The sequence below is a fragment of the Leptodactylus fuscus genome, chromosome 8 (genome assembly GCF_031893055.1).
Source record: "Leptodactylus fuscus isolate aLepFus1 chromosome 8, aLepFus1.hap2, whole genome shotgun sequence".
NCBI lineage: Eukaryota > Metazoa > Chordata > Amphibia > Anura > Leptodactylidae > Leptodactylus > Leptodactylus fuscus.
In genome coordinates, this window is record NC_134272.1 from 7769008 (window position 1) to 7784600 (window position 15593).

At 44.5% G+C, this 15593-nt stretch overlaps 1 protein-coding gene across 5 annotated transcripts in view; it reads left to right on the plus strand.

Moving 5' to 3' along the window:
• MAPK8IP3 (mitogen-activated protein kinase 8 interacting protein 3) overlaps positions 1-15593 on the plus strand; it is a 50600-nt gene that overhangs the window by 2827 nt on the left and 32180 nt on the right. For all 5 annotated transcript variants that reach the window (XM_075284883.1, XM_075284885.1, XM_075284884.1 and 2 more), the window contains exons 3-5: positions 13562-13682; positions 14356-14426; positions 14852-14943. In XM_075284883.1, coding sequence (XP_075140984.1) covers positions 13562-13682; positions 14356-14426; positions 14852-14943 — 284 coding nt within the window. The remainder of the gene's footprint in view (positions 1-13561; positions 13683-14355; positions 14427-14851; positions 14944-15593) is intronic.

A 15593-nucleotide genomic window follows, 5' to 3' on the forward strand; every position in this document is an offset into this window, starting at 1 on the left:
ATGACAACTATGGTGACGTTTCTGATACAAAGCAGTCATGTGGGGTCCCTGGTAGGGGTCAGATAGGAGGAGGTATTAGGCCACACTGATGTCAGATTGGATGTGCTAGGATTGGCTTGTGCTCTGGTGGACTCGGTCGCCCATGTATTCATTTGTATATATGTATTATGTCGCCCCCTTCATTTCAATGGGCACCATGTAATACTACAATTATTCTGCAGCGGCAATAGTCAGGGTTTACAGGCGCCGAGCTGCAGTTATCAGCCGATGTCCAGGGTGACCTTTTTTTTTACAGCGGGGGCTTTCCTGGTGGGACCTCCACATTAAACAGGTTTTTAGACCCCTATTGCTTGTTAATACTGATGACTTATCCACAGGATAGGTCATCGGTATCTGATCTGCGGGGGTCCATCCCCCAGAGCCCACACGGATCAGTCGGTCCAGCAGCCTCCAGACACCAGGAAGATGCTGCAGTGGACTGGGAGCGGAATGAGTCTGCTACTGGACACTACTGGAACAGCTGATCTGTGCAGAGTCTGGGTGTGGGATCCCCATAGATCAGATACTGATGACCTATCCTGTAGAATTAAACATGCATTTGGGGCCAGAAGACCCATTAATGCCACCAGAGCCAAAGTCAATTTCTCTGCCAGGACCCAGCAGATTGCAAACTGTTCTGCAGCAGTCTGTCCCCCATGGAAGCTGCAGAATGAAACCTCTAGTACCTGGTGCACAATCTATGCAAAGCCACCTGTGTTATACGTAAGTCACTGTGTGCAGAATATTCTGTGTATTCCCGGGAACCTCCCACATCTCTGCGGTCACTGTCACAGAAACTTCTGCAACAGCATGTGAACATAGGCTTCCCTCTGTGATAGGAAGAATCACAATCCATAAGATGTTTGTTTTGGTACCGTGTTAGCCAGTGGTTTTTTTGTTTTTTATAATCCATAAGATGGCAATGAGGGCGCAAGTGTCCTGACGTGGGGGGCTGCACGAAAAGAATTGGTGCAGAAATTTCCGTGACTGTTCCATACAAGTGAATAGTAGGGGAAGGGACCAGCCTCGCGGAGGACAGGCAGAAAATCAGCGCTCACCCAGGTTTTTGGAAAATGGAAGGCAACTTTATTTGGCACCACGCGTTCTGGGCAAACAGCCCTTTTTCAAGTGCAATAACAATCCCGCCACTGTGGACAGTTTGGCGGGATTGTTATTGCACTTGAAAAAGGGCTGTTTGCCCGGAACGCGTGGTGCCAAATAAAGTTGCCTTCCATTTTCCAAAAAACTGGGTGAGCGCTGATTTTCTGCCTGTCTTCCGCGAGGCTGGTCCCTTCCCCTACTTTGGTCTGACGTCCCCGAAGACGTTTATCAGCAGCTGCCTTCCGGTTCTACCGGTTTTCTTTATATCACGTCTATTGGTTGTTGTGTTCAACACAACCAGGCCAGGTGAGCGGACACCTGTATTGCTTTATATATCTGTTTCATATACCAAAGGTATCACACAAAGAACGGCTCGGTGCCGGGGATTTTGTTTTCTTCTCGTTTCAGTTTACTCATACAAGTGAATAGGGCTGTTTTTGCAAGAATTTTTACAAACTTCATTCAGATGTGTAGAAATTTTTGCAACAAATCTGGCGTGTGTGACCGTGTCCTCAGACGAGGCAGCTGGTGGTGTCATTGTGGTATTTGTCCTGTAACTGTGCGGCCAATGTCCAGATTTAGTATTGCTCTGTACAAGGCCAACCCATCAGCCTGATATGTAACCCCGCTGTAATGAGATGTAGTATTACTCTTACAGTTCAGCTTTCCTAGAGTTCTGAATGGCACATTGGACTATCGCAGGCTTTATGTTTATCCGCATAACTACATTTCACTGTTCTTGGAAATCTGGGTCACGGCCGCTGTGGGAGTTGTAATGACTGTCAGGTTGGATGTCACCCAGCTTTCCTGGAAATTTAATAAGGTCTAGATTCAGCTTTCAGGGCAAGCTGGGTTAGCACTAATAAGGTCCCCCGAGGATTGTCACCAGAGCTGGCCATAGACATAAGATATTTATCTGCAGATCATTGGCAGATCCAGCTCACCTTAGATGAACCTGTTATAAATCTTTCATGTCTGGCAGCAGATTCTCAGATTTCACCACATTTAGGCCGCGTTCACATCTGCAGCATTTCATCTGGTCCGAGAACAATTAAAGGGATCTTTCAGGTGACCTATAGCAACAGATCCCAAGAGATCCTTATGGATATATTTTTTTTATCGACTTCAATGGATGAAAAATTCGGGTTTCCAAGATTTTTTCAGCCATAAAGGAAAGGACTCTGCATCCATGTGAACATGGCCAAAGGTTTGCGGATAAATATCTCCTGTGTATGGCTAGCTGTAGTCTGGTGATTGGCCATATTGATAGATGTGCCACTCGGGGCTCAAGGAAAGCTGGATAAGAATCATTTTTGTTAAACGGAGAATAGAATCTCTAATTGTAGAAAGGACAAAGCGAATCCCAACCAGGAAGATACACAAAGCAGATACACAAAGCAGATACACAAAGCAGATACGCTTCCAAAACTGTTGCGGTTGTGTAAATCGCAGCATGTCAGTTATAGCTACGGAAAGGCCGGGTATAATGGAAGAAGATAAGAAACCTCTGCGGACTTTCTGTGTAAAGAACTGCCGCCGCGTTTTTTTTCCTGCAGAGCTTTTTTGCTGTGAGGCCCAAGCCTAAGGCCTTGTTCACATCTGCGTTGGGTCCGCATGATTACTCCCCGAACAGAATATCGAACGCAACTGCAAGCGCTGTGCAGTGAAAGCACATGGACCCCATAGACTATAATGGGGTCCGTGTGCATCCCGCCAGGTCTCCGCAGGGATCGTGCAGACAGGAAAGTTGTTCACCATCTACTTTCCTCTCCGCTTCATTGGTGCGGACAGCGTGCAGCAAGCACACGGATCCCATTATAGTCTATGGTGTCCATGTGCTTTCACTGCACGGCACTTGCAGTTGCGTTCGGTATTCCGTTCAGGGGGTCTCCATGCGGACTCTCCCCGACGGAAAACCAATGCGGATGTGAACGAAGGGTTCAAGGGGTATTTGAGACAAAAGCAACACCTATACCCCAGCCCCCTGGTTGCATCCCCAATGGTAACCCTCTCAGCATTACACCCTGGTTGTCAGATCCCTTCCCTTCCACTAGGGCTGCGCTGTTTGCATGACTAAGTGGAAGGTTACTTGTAGATATTAGTTTGTAAGGTCCCACGTTGCAGAAACGCAGTGTTTTGGCCTGTTGCAAAATTTTATTTTACCAGCAAAGTGAATGAGATTCTAGTGAAGCAGAAAGCTGCGTTTTCAAAAATGCTGAATGTTCATTTTAGCTGCAGAATTGGGTTTCCCCTATAGATTTAATAGGGGGAGAAAAAACCACTGTGATAAATTCTGCAAAAACTTTATAAAAAATGCTGCTGAAAAAAATTGCAACGTGGTGCTTTTTTTTTTTTTTTTTTTTTTAGCTACGTTTCGCTACTTGAGGCCTTACCCTAATGCTCAGCATGGCAGCAGGCGGTGTGATTTTTTGGTCACTGGGGTCACTGCGTACCCGCATAGCCCAGGACAATCCTAAATTGCAGGACAAGGGAACACTATTAGCCAGGACTGGGGTGATCCGGGGCCTCTGCGATCTGCTCTCCACCCAGCGCTCACTTCTCTCTTTTTGGCTGGGTTTGTGCTTTAAATAAACAGCAGTCCCAGTTTCGGTTTTATGCAAATCAGACTCGGCTTCATCCTCATTAACATTTAGATATTTCCGTCTCTGCCTGGAATCTGTGCAGTGGCGGAGCAGGAGGGGATTATAGCCCCCCCCCCCCCCCCCGGCCCCCTCCTGCTGTATTAGAGAAAGAGAGGTGCAAACAGTAGGTGGTGCCAAGATATAAGGATAGATCAGGGTACGCTCAATATATCAATGCAGCAATATCATAGTGTATATAGCACCACAACGTGAATGAAGATAACTGCACATGCAAGGCTCACAAATGGGGTTTAGGGGCCTTCACTTTCTAGATAGGTTTGGGACCTGTTGGGAATATCCCTTTAAACAGACAACCCAATGGGCTATGTATACAGCTGCGTATCATGAGCTCCCTCTAGTGGTGGCTGCAGATGAGGTTAGCTGTGTGGTTCCAGGATCCCTCACGTCTGAGCCTTGTAATACTCCTGTTATTTTCTCCTATGGTAGGTAAGTATAATAAAGCCACTCCATGTATTTGTCCCAGTGTTTTGGGTCTTTATGGACAAGTAGTCGCTGACGCCCGATCATCCATCTCAGTCTACAGAACAATGAAAAATAACAGTGTGACGGGGAAACTAGATCCATGATGGCTAACATGGCTGACAGTGGGTGGACCAGGGTGACGGTGCTGGTCATGGGGTTGTTTACAGCGCATTATCCCATATACCCATCTGTAATGATAATGCGACAGGACAAATGGTTCGAGACAAGCAATTTGAGACTGAGACTGTAAAGAGCCTGAAGCAATATATATATATATATATATATATATATATATATATATATATATATATATATACCGTATATACAGTATATGTGTGCTGTATGGTGATGGAGGATTTTGCAAGCTGGTGATTTCTTCTGCTGCAATTTTGTATAATTGAAGCCAGAAAGCAAAGTTAGCAATGCAAGCGAGTGAGGCAGGGACAAGGAGCAAAGTCTGGGCGGCATCTTTAAAGGGCCACATGGTGCACTATGGGATGACTAGAGCACGACCTGAGACAATCCCTACTTGCATCCCTAAGAACTGTCCCTGCCTGCTACAACACAGTCCCAGATGCTGCACGGATTTCCCAGAATCTGGGTGAACGTAATTTAGTGTAAATTATAGGTGCACAGAGGTAAAGTCTGGGAAGAGACAGAGGGGATGGCGGAGTAACCCCTAACTGCAGGACCAGACTACACAGGGTGATTTGTAGTCTGTAACCATGGAGATACAGGGGTCTGCAATGGAAGGAATGTTGCAAATATGTAACGAAGTATTCCAATAATTACAAGCGATCCCCTATCAACAGGACAGGGGATACCTGATTGGCGGGGGTCCTAATGCCAGACCATTGACAGTTAATAGAATGGGGGTCTCATATATGTCGGTTTTACAGGGGAACTGTTGTTATATTCATTTTTATGGGATTAACTAAGAGAGCTGAGTGCTGTACTTGGCAATCGTGTCACTTGCCATAGTGGCAGCCATAAGCAGGTTTGCACACTACAGACATACATGCACAAGTGACGGTGCACACTACAGACATACATGTACAAGTGACGGTGCACGCTACAGACATACATGCACAAGTGACGGTGCACACTGCAGACATACATGCACAAGTGACGGTGCACACTACAGACATACATGCACAAGTGACGGTGCACACTACAGACATACATGTACAAGTGACGGTGCACGCTACAGACATACATGCACAAGTGACGGTGCACACTGCAGACATACATGCACAAGTGACGGTGCACACTACAGACATACATGCACAAGTGACGGTGCACACTACAGACATACATGCACAAGTGACGGTGCACACTGCAGACATACATGCACAAGTGACGGTGCACACTACAGACATACATGCACAAGTGACGGTGCACACTACAGACATACATGCACAAGTGACGGTGCACACTACAGACATACATGTACTAGTGACGGTGCACGCTACAGACATACATGCACAAGTGACGGTGCACACTACAGACATACATGCACAAGTGACGGTGCACACTACAGACATACATGTACTAGTGACGGTGCACGCTACAGACATACATGCACAAGTGACGGTGCACGCTACAGACATATATCCATTGTTCCCCAGTTGCCATCTCTATAGGGAGATCTGGTTACTCTGCTCCTCTCTTCTCCTCTCCTCTCCTCTCTTCTATAGATCTGGTTACTCTGCTCCTCTCTTCTCCTCTCCTCTCCTCTCTTCTCTTCTCCTCTCCTCTCTTCTATAGATCTGGTTTGTAGTTAAAAGCAATGATGCATCATGGTCTGGTCTGGTCTGGTCTGGGGGGGGGGGATGTATTTGGCAGAGGGTCATCACGTGCCTCAGAGCTTTCAAGGACTACAGGGGTTAATGTGAGGGATGAGGTAATAGTGCAGGAAGGTCGGAGGATCAGTCTCTGGGGACAGCCATGGGCTTGGCCTGCTCCTTATTGTCTTGTGATGCTGCAGATGTCTCGTAGTCTAAGGAGAAGAATCTTTGTGCAGTTTTTATCGCTTTGATTATTATAACTACACTAAGGATTAGTCCTGGAGTCCGGTCACCCTCTTTTTTTAGCTATTCAGTATTGATGCCATTTGCAGCTCCCTCTTGTGTTGCCACTCAGCTTTCCCGGACTTCTGAATGGCAAATTTGCCTACCTATGCAGTTAATGGTAAACATAAGAAGTATTTGAGGAGAGGGTGACTGCTTTTTGAAGGGAATGTTCAAATACGTCCCAAATGACATATAACATTAACATTCTTACTACCTGTAATCACCAGCAGGGGGAACTTAATATTGCTGCATATATTGAACTTAATAATAACAGAGTATACAGTGAGCTCCCTCTAGTGGTGACTACAGGCAGACAGGCTGTCAATGGATTTTCGGGGACTTTTAAGTTGATGATATAAGATCCGTGGGGTCTGACACCCGAGACAGCTCTGGCGGTTTCCTCGATGGATGCAAGCGTTGTCAGGAACAGAGGGAAGGAGGGAGCGCTCAATACAGTAAAGGACACTTGCGATCGCTGACGGCTCCTTTTCATCTGGAATTCTTACAATGTGGCTAATAGTAGGCGATTGTATATAGAAGAAAATATCACCCTGTTCACCAGCCTTGTATACAGCTCCTATGCAGACCTATGGTTTTCCACGGTTACAGACTATAAACATACATTGTAGTCAGATCCTGAATACTTTTATCCAATTGACCTGTGATAGACAGAAGTGCGGCCGCGTGTCACATAGAGGGAGATGGAACGGAAGCCTTTCCCCAGTGACAAACCCCAAGGTCATAATGGCCTCTTCAGTCTACAGTGATGGAAATGTCCGAACCCAAATGGCGCTCCATTTATCTTCCCTCAATAGATGTAAAAATTCAATTTTTAGGCTGCACATGAGGGAATTGGATTGACTTGCACTGTGGCAGGAGGAAAAATAAATTAAAAGGGTCGACGTGATGTTAAGAGAGTGCGAGAGGCGTCCTGCCATATGCGGTAATGAATGGCGGCAGCGAGATACACGGTCAACAGCCGGAGGCGCCACATTACACCGGACTAATGATGATGGAGATGTCCGCCGACTGCAGAATACTCACCCTGCTGCTCCGGTCAGCATGGGGATTATCTCCTATCCATCATCTATCTCCTATCTATCTATCTATCTATCTATCTATCTATCTATCTATCTCCTATCTATCTATCTATCTCCTATCTATCTATCTATCTATCTATCTATCTATCTATCTATCTATCATCTATCTATCTATCTCCTATCTATCTATCTATCTATCTATCTCCTATCTATCTATCTATCTATCTATCTATCTATCTATCTATCTATCTCCTATCTATCTATCTATCTATCTATCTATCTATCTATCTCCTATCTATCTATCTATCTATCTAGCTATCTATCTATCTATCTCCTATCTATCTATCTATCTATCTATCTATCTATCTATCATCTATCTATCTATCTATCTATCTATCTCCTATCTATCTATCTATCTATCTATCTATCTCCTATCTATCTATCTATCTATCTACTATCTATCTATCTATCTATCTATCTATCTATCTCCTATCTATCAATCTATCTCCTATCTATCTATCTATCTCCTATCTATCTATCTATCTATCTATCTATCTATCTATCTCCTATCTATCTATCTATCTCCTATCTATCTATCTATCTATCTATCTATCTATCTCCTATCTATCTATCTATCTATCTATCTATCTATCTATCTCCTATCTATCTATCTATCTATCTATCTATCTCCTATCTATCTATCTATCTATCTATCTATCTATCTATCTATCTATCATCTATCTATCTATCTATCTATCTATCTATCTATCTCCTATCTATCAATCTATCTCCTATCTATCTATCTATCTATCTATCTATCTATCTATCTATCTCCTATCTATCTATCTATCTATCTATCTATCTCCTATCTATCTATCTATCTATCTATCTATCTATCTATCTATCTCCTATCTATCTACTATCTATCTATCTATCTATCTATCTATCTATCGATCTATCTATCTCCTATCTATCTATCTATCTATCTATCTATCTCCTATCTATCTATCTATCTATCTATCTATCTATCTATCTATCTATCTCCTATCTATCTATCTATCTATCTATCTCCTATCTATCTATCTATCTATCTATCTCCTATCTATCTATCTATCTATCTCCTATCTATCTATCTATCTATCTATCTATCTATCTATCTATCTCCTATCTATCTATCTATCTATCTATCTATCTATCTATCTCCTATCTATCTATCTATCTATCTATCTATCTATCTATCTATCTTCTATCTCCTATCTATCTATCTATCTATCTATCTATCTATCTATCTATCTATCTCCTATCTATCTATCTATCTATCTATCTATCTATCTATCTATCTTCTATCTCCTATCTATCTATCTATCTATCTATCTATCTATCTATCTCCTATCTATCTATCTCCTATCTATCTATCTCCTATCTATCTATCTATCTATCTATCTATCTATCTATCTATCTATCTATCTCCTATCTATCTATCTCCTATCTATCTATCTATCTATCTATCTATCTATCTATCTTCTATCTATCTATCTATCTATCTATCTATCTATCTCCTATCTATCTATCTATCTATCTATCTATCTATCTTCTATCTCCTATCTATCTATCTATCTATCTATCTATCTATCTATCTCCTATCTATCTATCTATCTATCTATCTATCTATCTATCTATCTATCTATCTTCTATCTCCTATCTATCTATCTATCTATCTATCTATCTATCTCCTATCTATCTATCTATCTATCTATCTATCTATCTATCTATCTATCTATCTCCTATCTATCTATCTCCTATCTATCTATCTATCTATCTATCTATCTATCTATCTTCTATCTCCTATCTATCTATCTATCTATCTATCTATCTATCTATCTATCTATCTATCTATCTAAGGCAGATAGAACTCCTTATGTCAGCGGTTATTATTGGCCTACAGTGACTGTAGATATAAGTAGAAGTTTCCGTCTTCTCTGTAGAAAGCTCCCGGAGGAAGCAGCTGTGCTGCCTGTTCACACTGTGAATTATTAATGTCAGGCAGGTAACATTACCTCTCTGTCCATTATCCCTCACACTGGGGAGTTTTTCCTCGCTTCTCCTCATATATAGGCTGCTCCGTCCTATATGGATGGTAAAGTAATGCAGAGATAATCACCCTTTTATGAATATGCAAATCAGACTGTAAGTGCATTGGGGGCGGAGCCTGATTTACCAGATTTGCTTACAGAAAGCAGTGACACCGGCAAAGACAGATCGGCCATTATAATAAATGGTCAGACCTAGTACAGCCCAGGGAAGCCAAAATATTTCCATAAGGGTCCCTTTCAATCTGCAGTACCAGACACGACCCTTGGACAGGTGAGGCGCTGTGTTTGTTAGGAGGCAGCCGCGCTTAGCTAATCTTCCATACTCAGATCGGAGACGGGAATAAATGATAGATTGAGAAGGAAATTGTAGGAGTGTTGGCGCGCACACAATGGGCTCCGGGGCAAATCAATTCTTCTGTATTTCCACACTTCATTCAGTCCAAAAAAATCAATGCATTGAGGTTTATAGTTTTAGCTGGACGCGCGGTGATATTAGCGGACCCGCTGATCGACAGGCGCTCAATACCAAAAACGGTTACTGGTAATGAGCGGTGTACGAGGTTTTACAGTCTCAGCTTTGTAGAGAATGTCAAGAACTAGTCGGAGAAGGCCGGAGGTCTGAGCTATTCCTAGCCAAACCTCTGAATCAGCAATAATATGTCTCCCCCAGAGAGAAGACCCAGGGGCCACCGATTGACTCTGTCCACTGGATTATGTGTACGGCTGCCTGTCCTGTGTGTATACACCTAGGCCCTAGGAGGACAGTAATATCATTACTCCAGCCTGGGGGCCATCTCCCCACCACTGCACTGTGCAGCTATGTATACTGCTTCTAGCTCTGTATACTGTATACTACTTCTAGCTCTGCATATTGCTGCCAACTCTGTATACTGTATACTGCTTCTAGCTCTGTATACTGTATACTACTTCTAGCTCTGTATACTGCTGCCAACTCTGTATACTGTATACTACTTCTAGCTCTGTATACTGTGTATGCTCCCAGGTCTGTATACTGTATACTGCTTCCAGCTCTGTATACTGCTTCTAGCTCTGTATACTGCCTCCAGCTCTGTATACTGTATACTGCTTCTAGCTCTGTATACGGCTTCCAGCTCTGTATACTGTATACTACTTCTAGCTCTGTATACTGCTTCCAGCTCTGTATACTGTATACTACTTCTAGCTCTGTATACGGCTTCCAGCTCTGTATACTACTTCTAGCTCTGTATACTACTTCTAGCTCTGTATACTGCTTCCAGCTCTGTATACTGTATACTACTTCTAGCTCTGCATACTACTTCTAGCTCTGTATACTGCTTCCAGCTCTGTATACTGCTTCTAGCTCTGTATACTGTATACTACTTCTAGCTCTGTATACTGCTGCCAACTCTGTATACTGCTCCCAGCTCTGTATACTGTATACTGCTCCCAGCTCTGTATACTGTTTCTAGCACTGTATACTTCTTCCAGCTCTGTATACTGTATACTACTTCTAGCTCTGTATACTGTTTCTAGCACTGTATACTGCTTCCAGCTCTATATACTGCAGCTCAGAGGAACTTCAAGCACTTGAAGCTTCCATACACTTGAGGAGCAGATCTGCTTTGGACCAAATCAAATCAAATCAAATCAAAAAAATGCTTTATTGGCACGTCCGAATAGGTATTTGGCATTGCCAAAGCTAGTAAAGTGGGTGGGTGGGGGGGGGGAGTTGGGTTGGGTGGGTGGTGGGTATGGGGGGGGGGGGTTCGGTTATAACAGTCCATGGAGTCTCATCTTCCTCTTCGTTGGTGACTGCTATATGGGGAGGTGGGGGTGGGGGTGGGGGTGGGTGGGGCGGGTGTATTGGGATAAATATAACAGTCCATGGAGTCTCATCTTCCTCTTGTTTGGTGACAGCTGGACACGTATTGGGCAGCGATCTCCACAGTGGCCTCTTCTTCTCCCAGTAGGATGTAGAGTTTCCTCTTCTCCCAGTCTGGGATGTGGGCAGAGAGTCTTTGGTAGTAGACGGCCCTCACAGCTGAGTATTTGGTGCAGTGTAGCAGGAAGTGGGTCTGGTCTTCTAGGGCCCCCTGGTCACAGTGCTGGCACAGTCTCTTCTCCCGTGGCTTGTACGTCTGCCTGTATCGCCCCGTCTCTATCTCTAGGTTGTGGGCGCTCAGTCTGTACCGGCTCAGGGTCTGTCTGTGCTTGGGGTGGGGTATTCTCTCCAGGTAGGTGGCCATGGTGTAGTCCCTTTGTAGGGATTGGTACACGGTGAGTTTCTTGGAGTTATTTATTTCGTTTCTCCATTCTTCAATGTACCGCTCTCTGTTTGCCTCTGTGGTCGCCTTTATTTCGGCCTTGGTTATCATCTGTTGGAGTTTTTGGTTTGGTGGTTGGCTGCTGTTTGGTTGTTGAATGTCTGGTTTGCTCAGGTGGCTTAGCCATGCTTGGTGGTGGTAGGAGTCAGGCTTGCTCCCCTGGATGTGTGCCTGGAAAGCTAGCGCCCTCTTCTGTATGGTGAGCCATAGGGGGAGTCTGCCTAGCTCTGCCCTGCAGGCCATGTTGGTGGTGTTGCGATGGACATGTAGCAGGTATTTGCAGAACTCCAGGTGGAAGTTCTCTGTTGGGCTGGAATCCCACCTTGACTGGTCTGGGTAGGTGGCTGGGCCCCAAACCTCACTGCCATAGAGAAGGATCGGGGAGATGACAGCGTCAAATATCTTCATCCAGACCCTCACCGGTGGTTTGAGGTGGTACAGTTGTCTTCTGATGGCGTAGAAGGTTCTGCAGGCTTTTGCTTTCAGGGTTTCTATTGCTGCTTTGAAGCTTCCTGATTGGCTGAGCTCCAGCCCCAGGTAGGTGTAGCTGTTGGTTTTCTCCAGTGTGGAGCCGTTCAGTGTGAATTGTGGGGTGGTGGAGGCTTTATTGTGGCCCTTCTTCTGGAATACCATGATTTTGGTCTTCTTCTGGTTGATGGGTAGGGCCCATGTGGTGCTGAATTTTTCCAGCACTGACAGGCTTTCTTGGAGGTCTTTCTCGGTGGGGGCCAGGAGTAGGAGGTCATCGGCGTATAGCAGGAACTTCACCTCTCGACCATATACCTTATATAGATATCTATCAGCCAATGGGTTTGGGGTCCGGGTGTTGATCCCCCCACTGATCTTATACTGATGACCTATCCTGTGGGCAGGTTGTCCGCATTCATTATACCTGTATCTCGGACATCCCCTTTAATACAGATCCATCCAATTGAATGAAGAAAGGTCATTGTACAATTGGCCTCAATCTGGGTTAGATTGGTCCTCCAGGACCAGAGGACTGCACCACTCCGGTACCAATTGGGGCCCCTATTAAAGCCAGACCCTAAAGTAATGGACAAGCCATATAACAGGCTTGTGCTGTGCATAGACATTGGTGGACACACTCAGGTTGTATTGAAGTTGGTTGTTACTTGTCTTGGGATGTGATACTATTGGCGTTACATTATAACTTATTATGACTTGCTATTTTATTGCCTTCGCTTGCATTGGGGTTGCACCTCTTCCACCCCTGGCGGTATAATGTGGGTACTGTTGTAGTTAGTATACTACCATACTCTATATTACTATACCAGGGGAGTAGTATCAGCCTTATGGTTGTCTTAGAGGGCCCTTAGTAACTCTCTGACTGTATATACGTATCTCTGCCAGCTAGGTGTAGTCACATTTATAAGCCATTGAAGGCGCCATAAGACTGATCGTAACATATTGTTATAGAACATAAAACAGGTTTGTAAGATTGCTTACTTATTTTGATGTCCTCCCCATAGGTAATCCCCTAATGATCCCCCCTACAGGTAATAGCCCCCCCCCATAGGTAATAATGCCACCCTGACACATAGTGATAGCATAGAGCAGGAGACAGTATGGCGGGAAGGACCCGGCGGGCAGGAGGAGGAGGTCAGTAAGGGATTCCCTGCACCCGGATTGTGGTAAGGGGCCTATGGGACGCTGAGCATGAAGTGACTGTAGGGTGACAGTGGATCTATTTGATCTCCAGTCCCCATTTGCGATTCTGTAATCAGGAGATTCAGGTTTTACATTTGTTTTTTTTCTTTCTTATAGAAATTCATTGAATTTGAAGACGCGCTGGAGCAGGAGAAGAAAGATCTGCAATTCCAAGTGGAGACCCTCGAGTTCCAGTCCCGGCAGCAGGAGCTAAAGACCAAAAACTATGCAGACCAGAGTGCGTATTGTGGGAGGGGGTCACTGAATGTCCCATGGGCGATTCATTCATTATAACTCACTACAATAGGAGCAAAAGACCAGGCGGAACATAAAGCACATGGCTGACGTCCAGCCCCAGACTTCTCCATTACTCAGGCCATCTCCTGTATATCGGGGACCTCCCAATAGTCCTGGCAGAAATTGGGTTGTAAACCTACATACATGGATACAGGGGTGCAGGGGTAGCAAATACACTTAGTCCCGGGTGTGTTACAACCTCTAGTCCCATTAGTCACATAGACAGACACCAGGATTACAAATAGTAAACGGTATTTAGGGGGCCCCAGTACGTATTTTGCAATAAATTTGCAGTTTAAGATTTTATCAGTCCCTGATATTTAAGTGTGTCTGGTATAGCAAGTCCTCTCCATTAAAGTGAATAGGGATGAGCTGCAATACCTCACACAGCCTGTGGACACGTGTGGCACTGTTTGTAAACTAAGCAGTCAGGTTTTTTTATCCTGCTCTGCCCTGTAAAGCGACTCATTACCGCTGGGAGACTCGCGGCCTCAGACATTATGGTCCTCTCTCCCTATAACTATAGGCAACGTTTATCATATATGTCTATGTAATGTGTACAATGTGTATACGGGTGACAATCCTCAATCACTGTGCTGACAACCATATTCCAGTTTCCAGGCTAGAAGAGCGAGAATCGGAAATGAAAAAAGAATACAACGCCTTGCACCAGAGACACACCGAGGTAACTGTCAATGTTATTCTCTTAAAGGGCATGTCCATTATATTGCAGTTACATCGTATATACAGTTATATAAGGTATTCATTGAGTTTATACATATATGACATCACTTGTCTTGTACTAATCCTACCAAACTGCATTCACAATTCTGTTGGTTGTCAGGGGGCATCAGTCAGCCGGCTTGTTGTCAGACACCCCCTAACAGCTAGAATGCACTAGGACGGTTAGGTTTCCCCAATCGCCATAACCAGCTCTGTGCAGACATTAAGCCAGCAAGGAATGCTCTGAGATTTCAGCTCTGAAGCCTCCAGACGTGTGAATGCAGCTCTGTAATGTAACGCAGGCTGTAACTCAGGGTCAGTACGTGATACGTGAAGTATAAAGTAGCCCTGCCCAAATCCTCAGCAGCCATTCTGTTCACCCCGCAGATGATCCAGACATACGTGGAACATATCGAACGCTCCAAACTGCAGCAAGTCGCAGGGAACAGCCAATCAGACGGCGGCGTCACCGGCAGAAGGTGCGAGATTAATGAAATGATAAGCCATAAAGTCTATGTGATTTATTATCATCCTTAAAGTCTATTGTATAGGGGTTTTGTGGGACTTGTATATGGATGACCTCTCCTTAGGGCATCAATATGTGATCAGTAGGGGTCGACACCCGGAACCCCCCAACAATCAGTTGTTTGTAGGGGCCGATGAGGTCACATCCATCTGTCACATGTTACAGCAGCGGCTCAGTCCCATTCAAGTGAATGGGGCTGAGCTGTAATAGCAGTCTAAGTCTCTGCAGTGCGTAGCGCACCCTGCTTGATGCTGTACACCCAAAGGCTGCGGTCTCTTCCACCAGTTGCAGATCCCCACAAAAACATACTGATGACCTATTCTAAGGATAAGTCATCAATAGACAATATTAGTTGCAAAAAACCCTTTAAGGAGCCCCAAATCCTGGTTCGTTTATATATACAAAGCACCTCAAATAGGGAGGGTAGAATATGACTGGCAGAGGATTAGTCTAATTTCCAAATGCACAGACCTTATACAAGGGCCCTTAGTGGTCTGTATGATGCCCCCTTCATATGGGCCCTGTATGGGATGAGACTATAGGTACAATATGGACCCATCACAATGTAAAAGAGGATGGATCCATACAACATGTACAATGTCG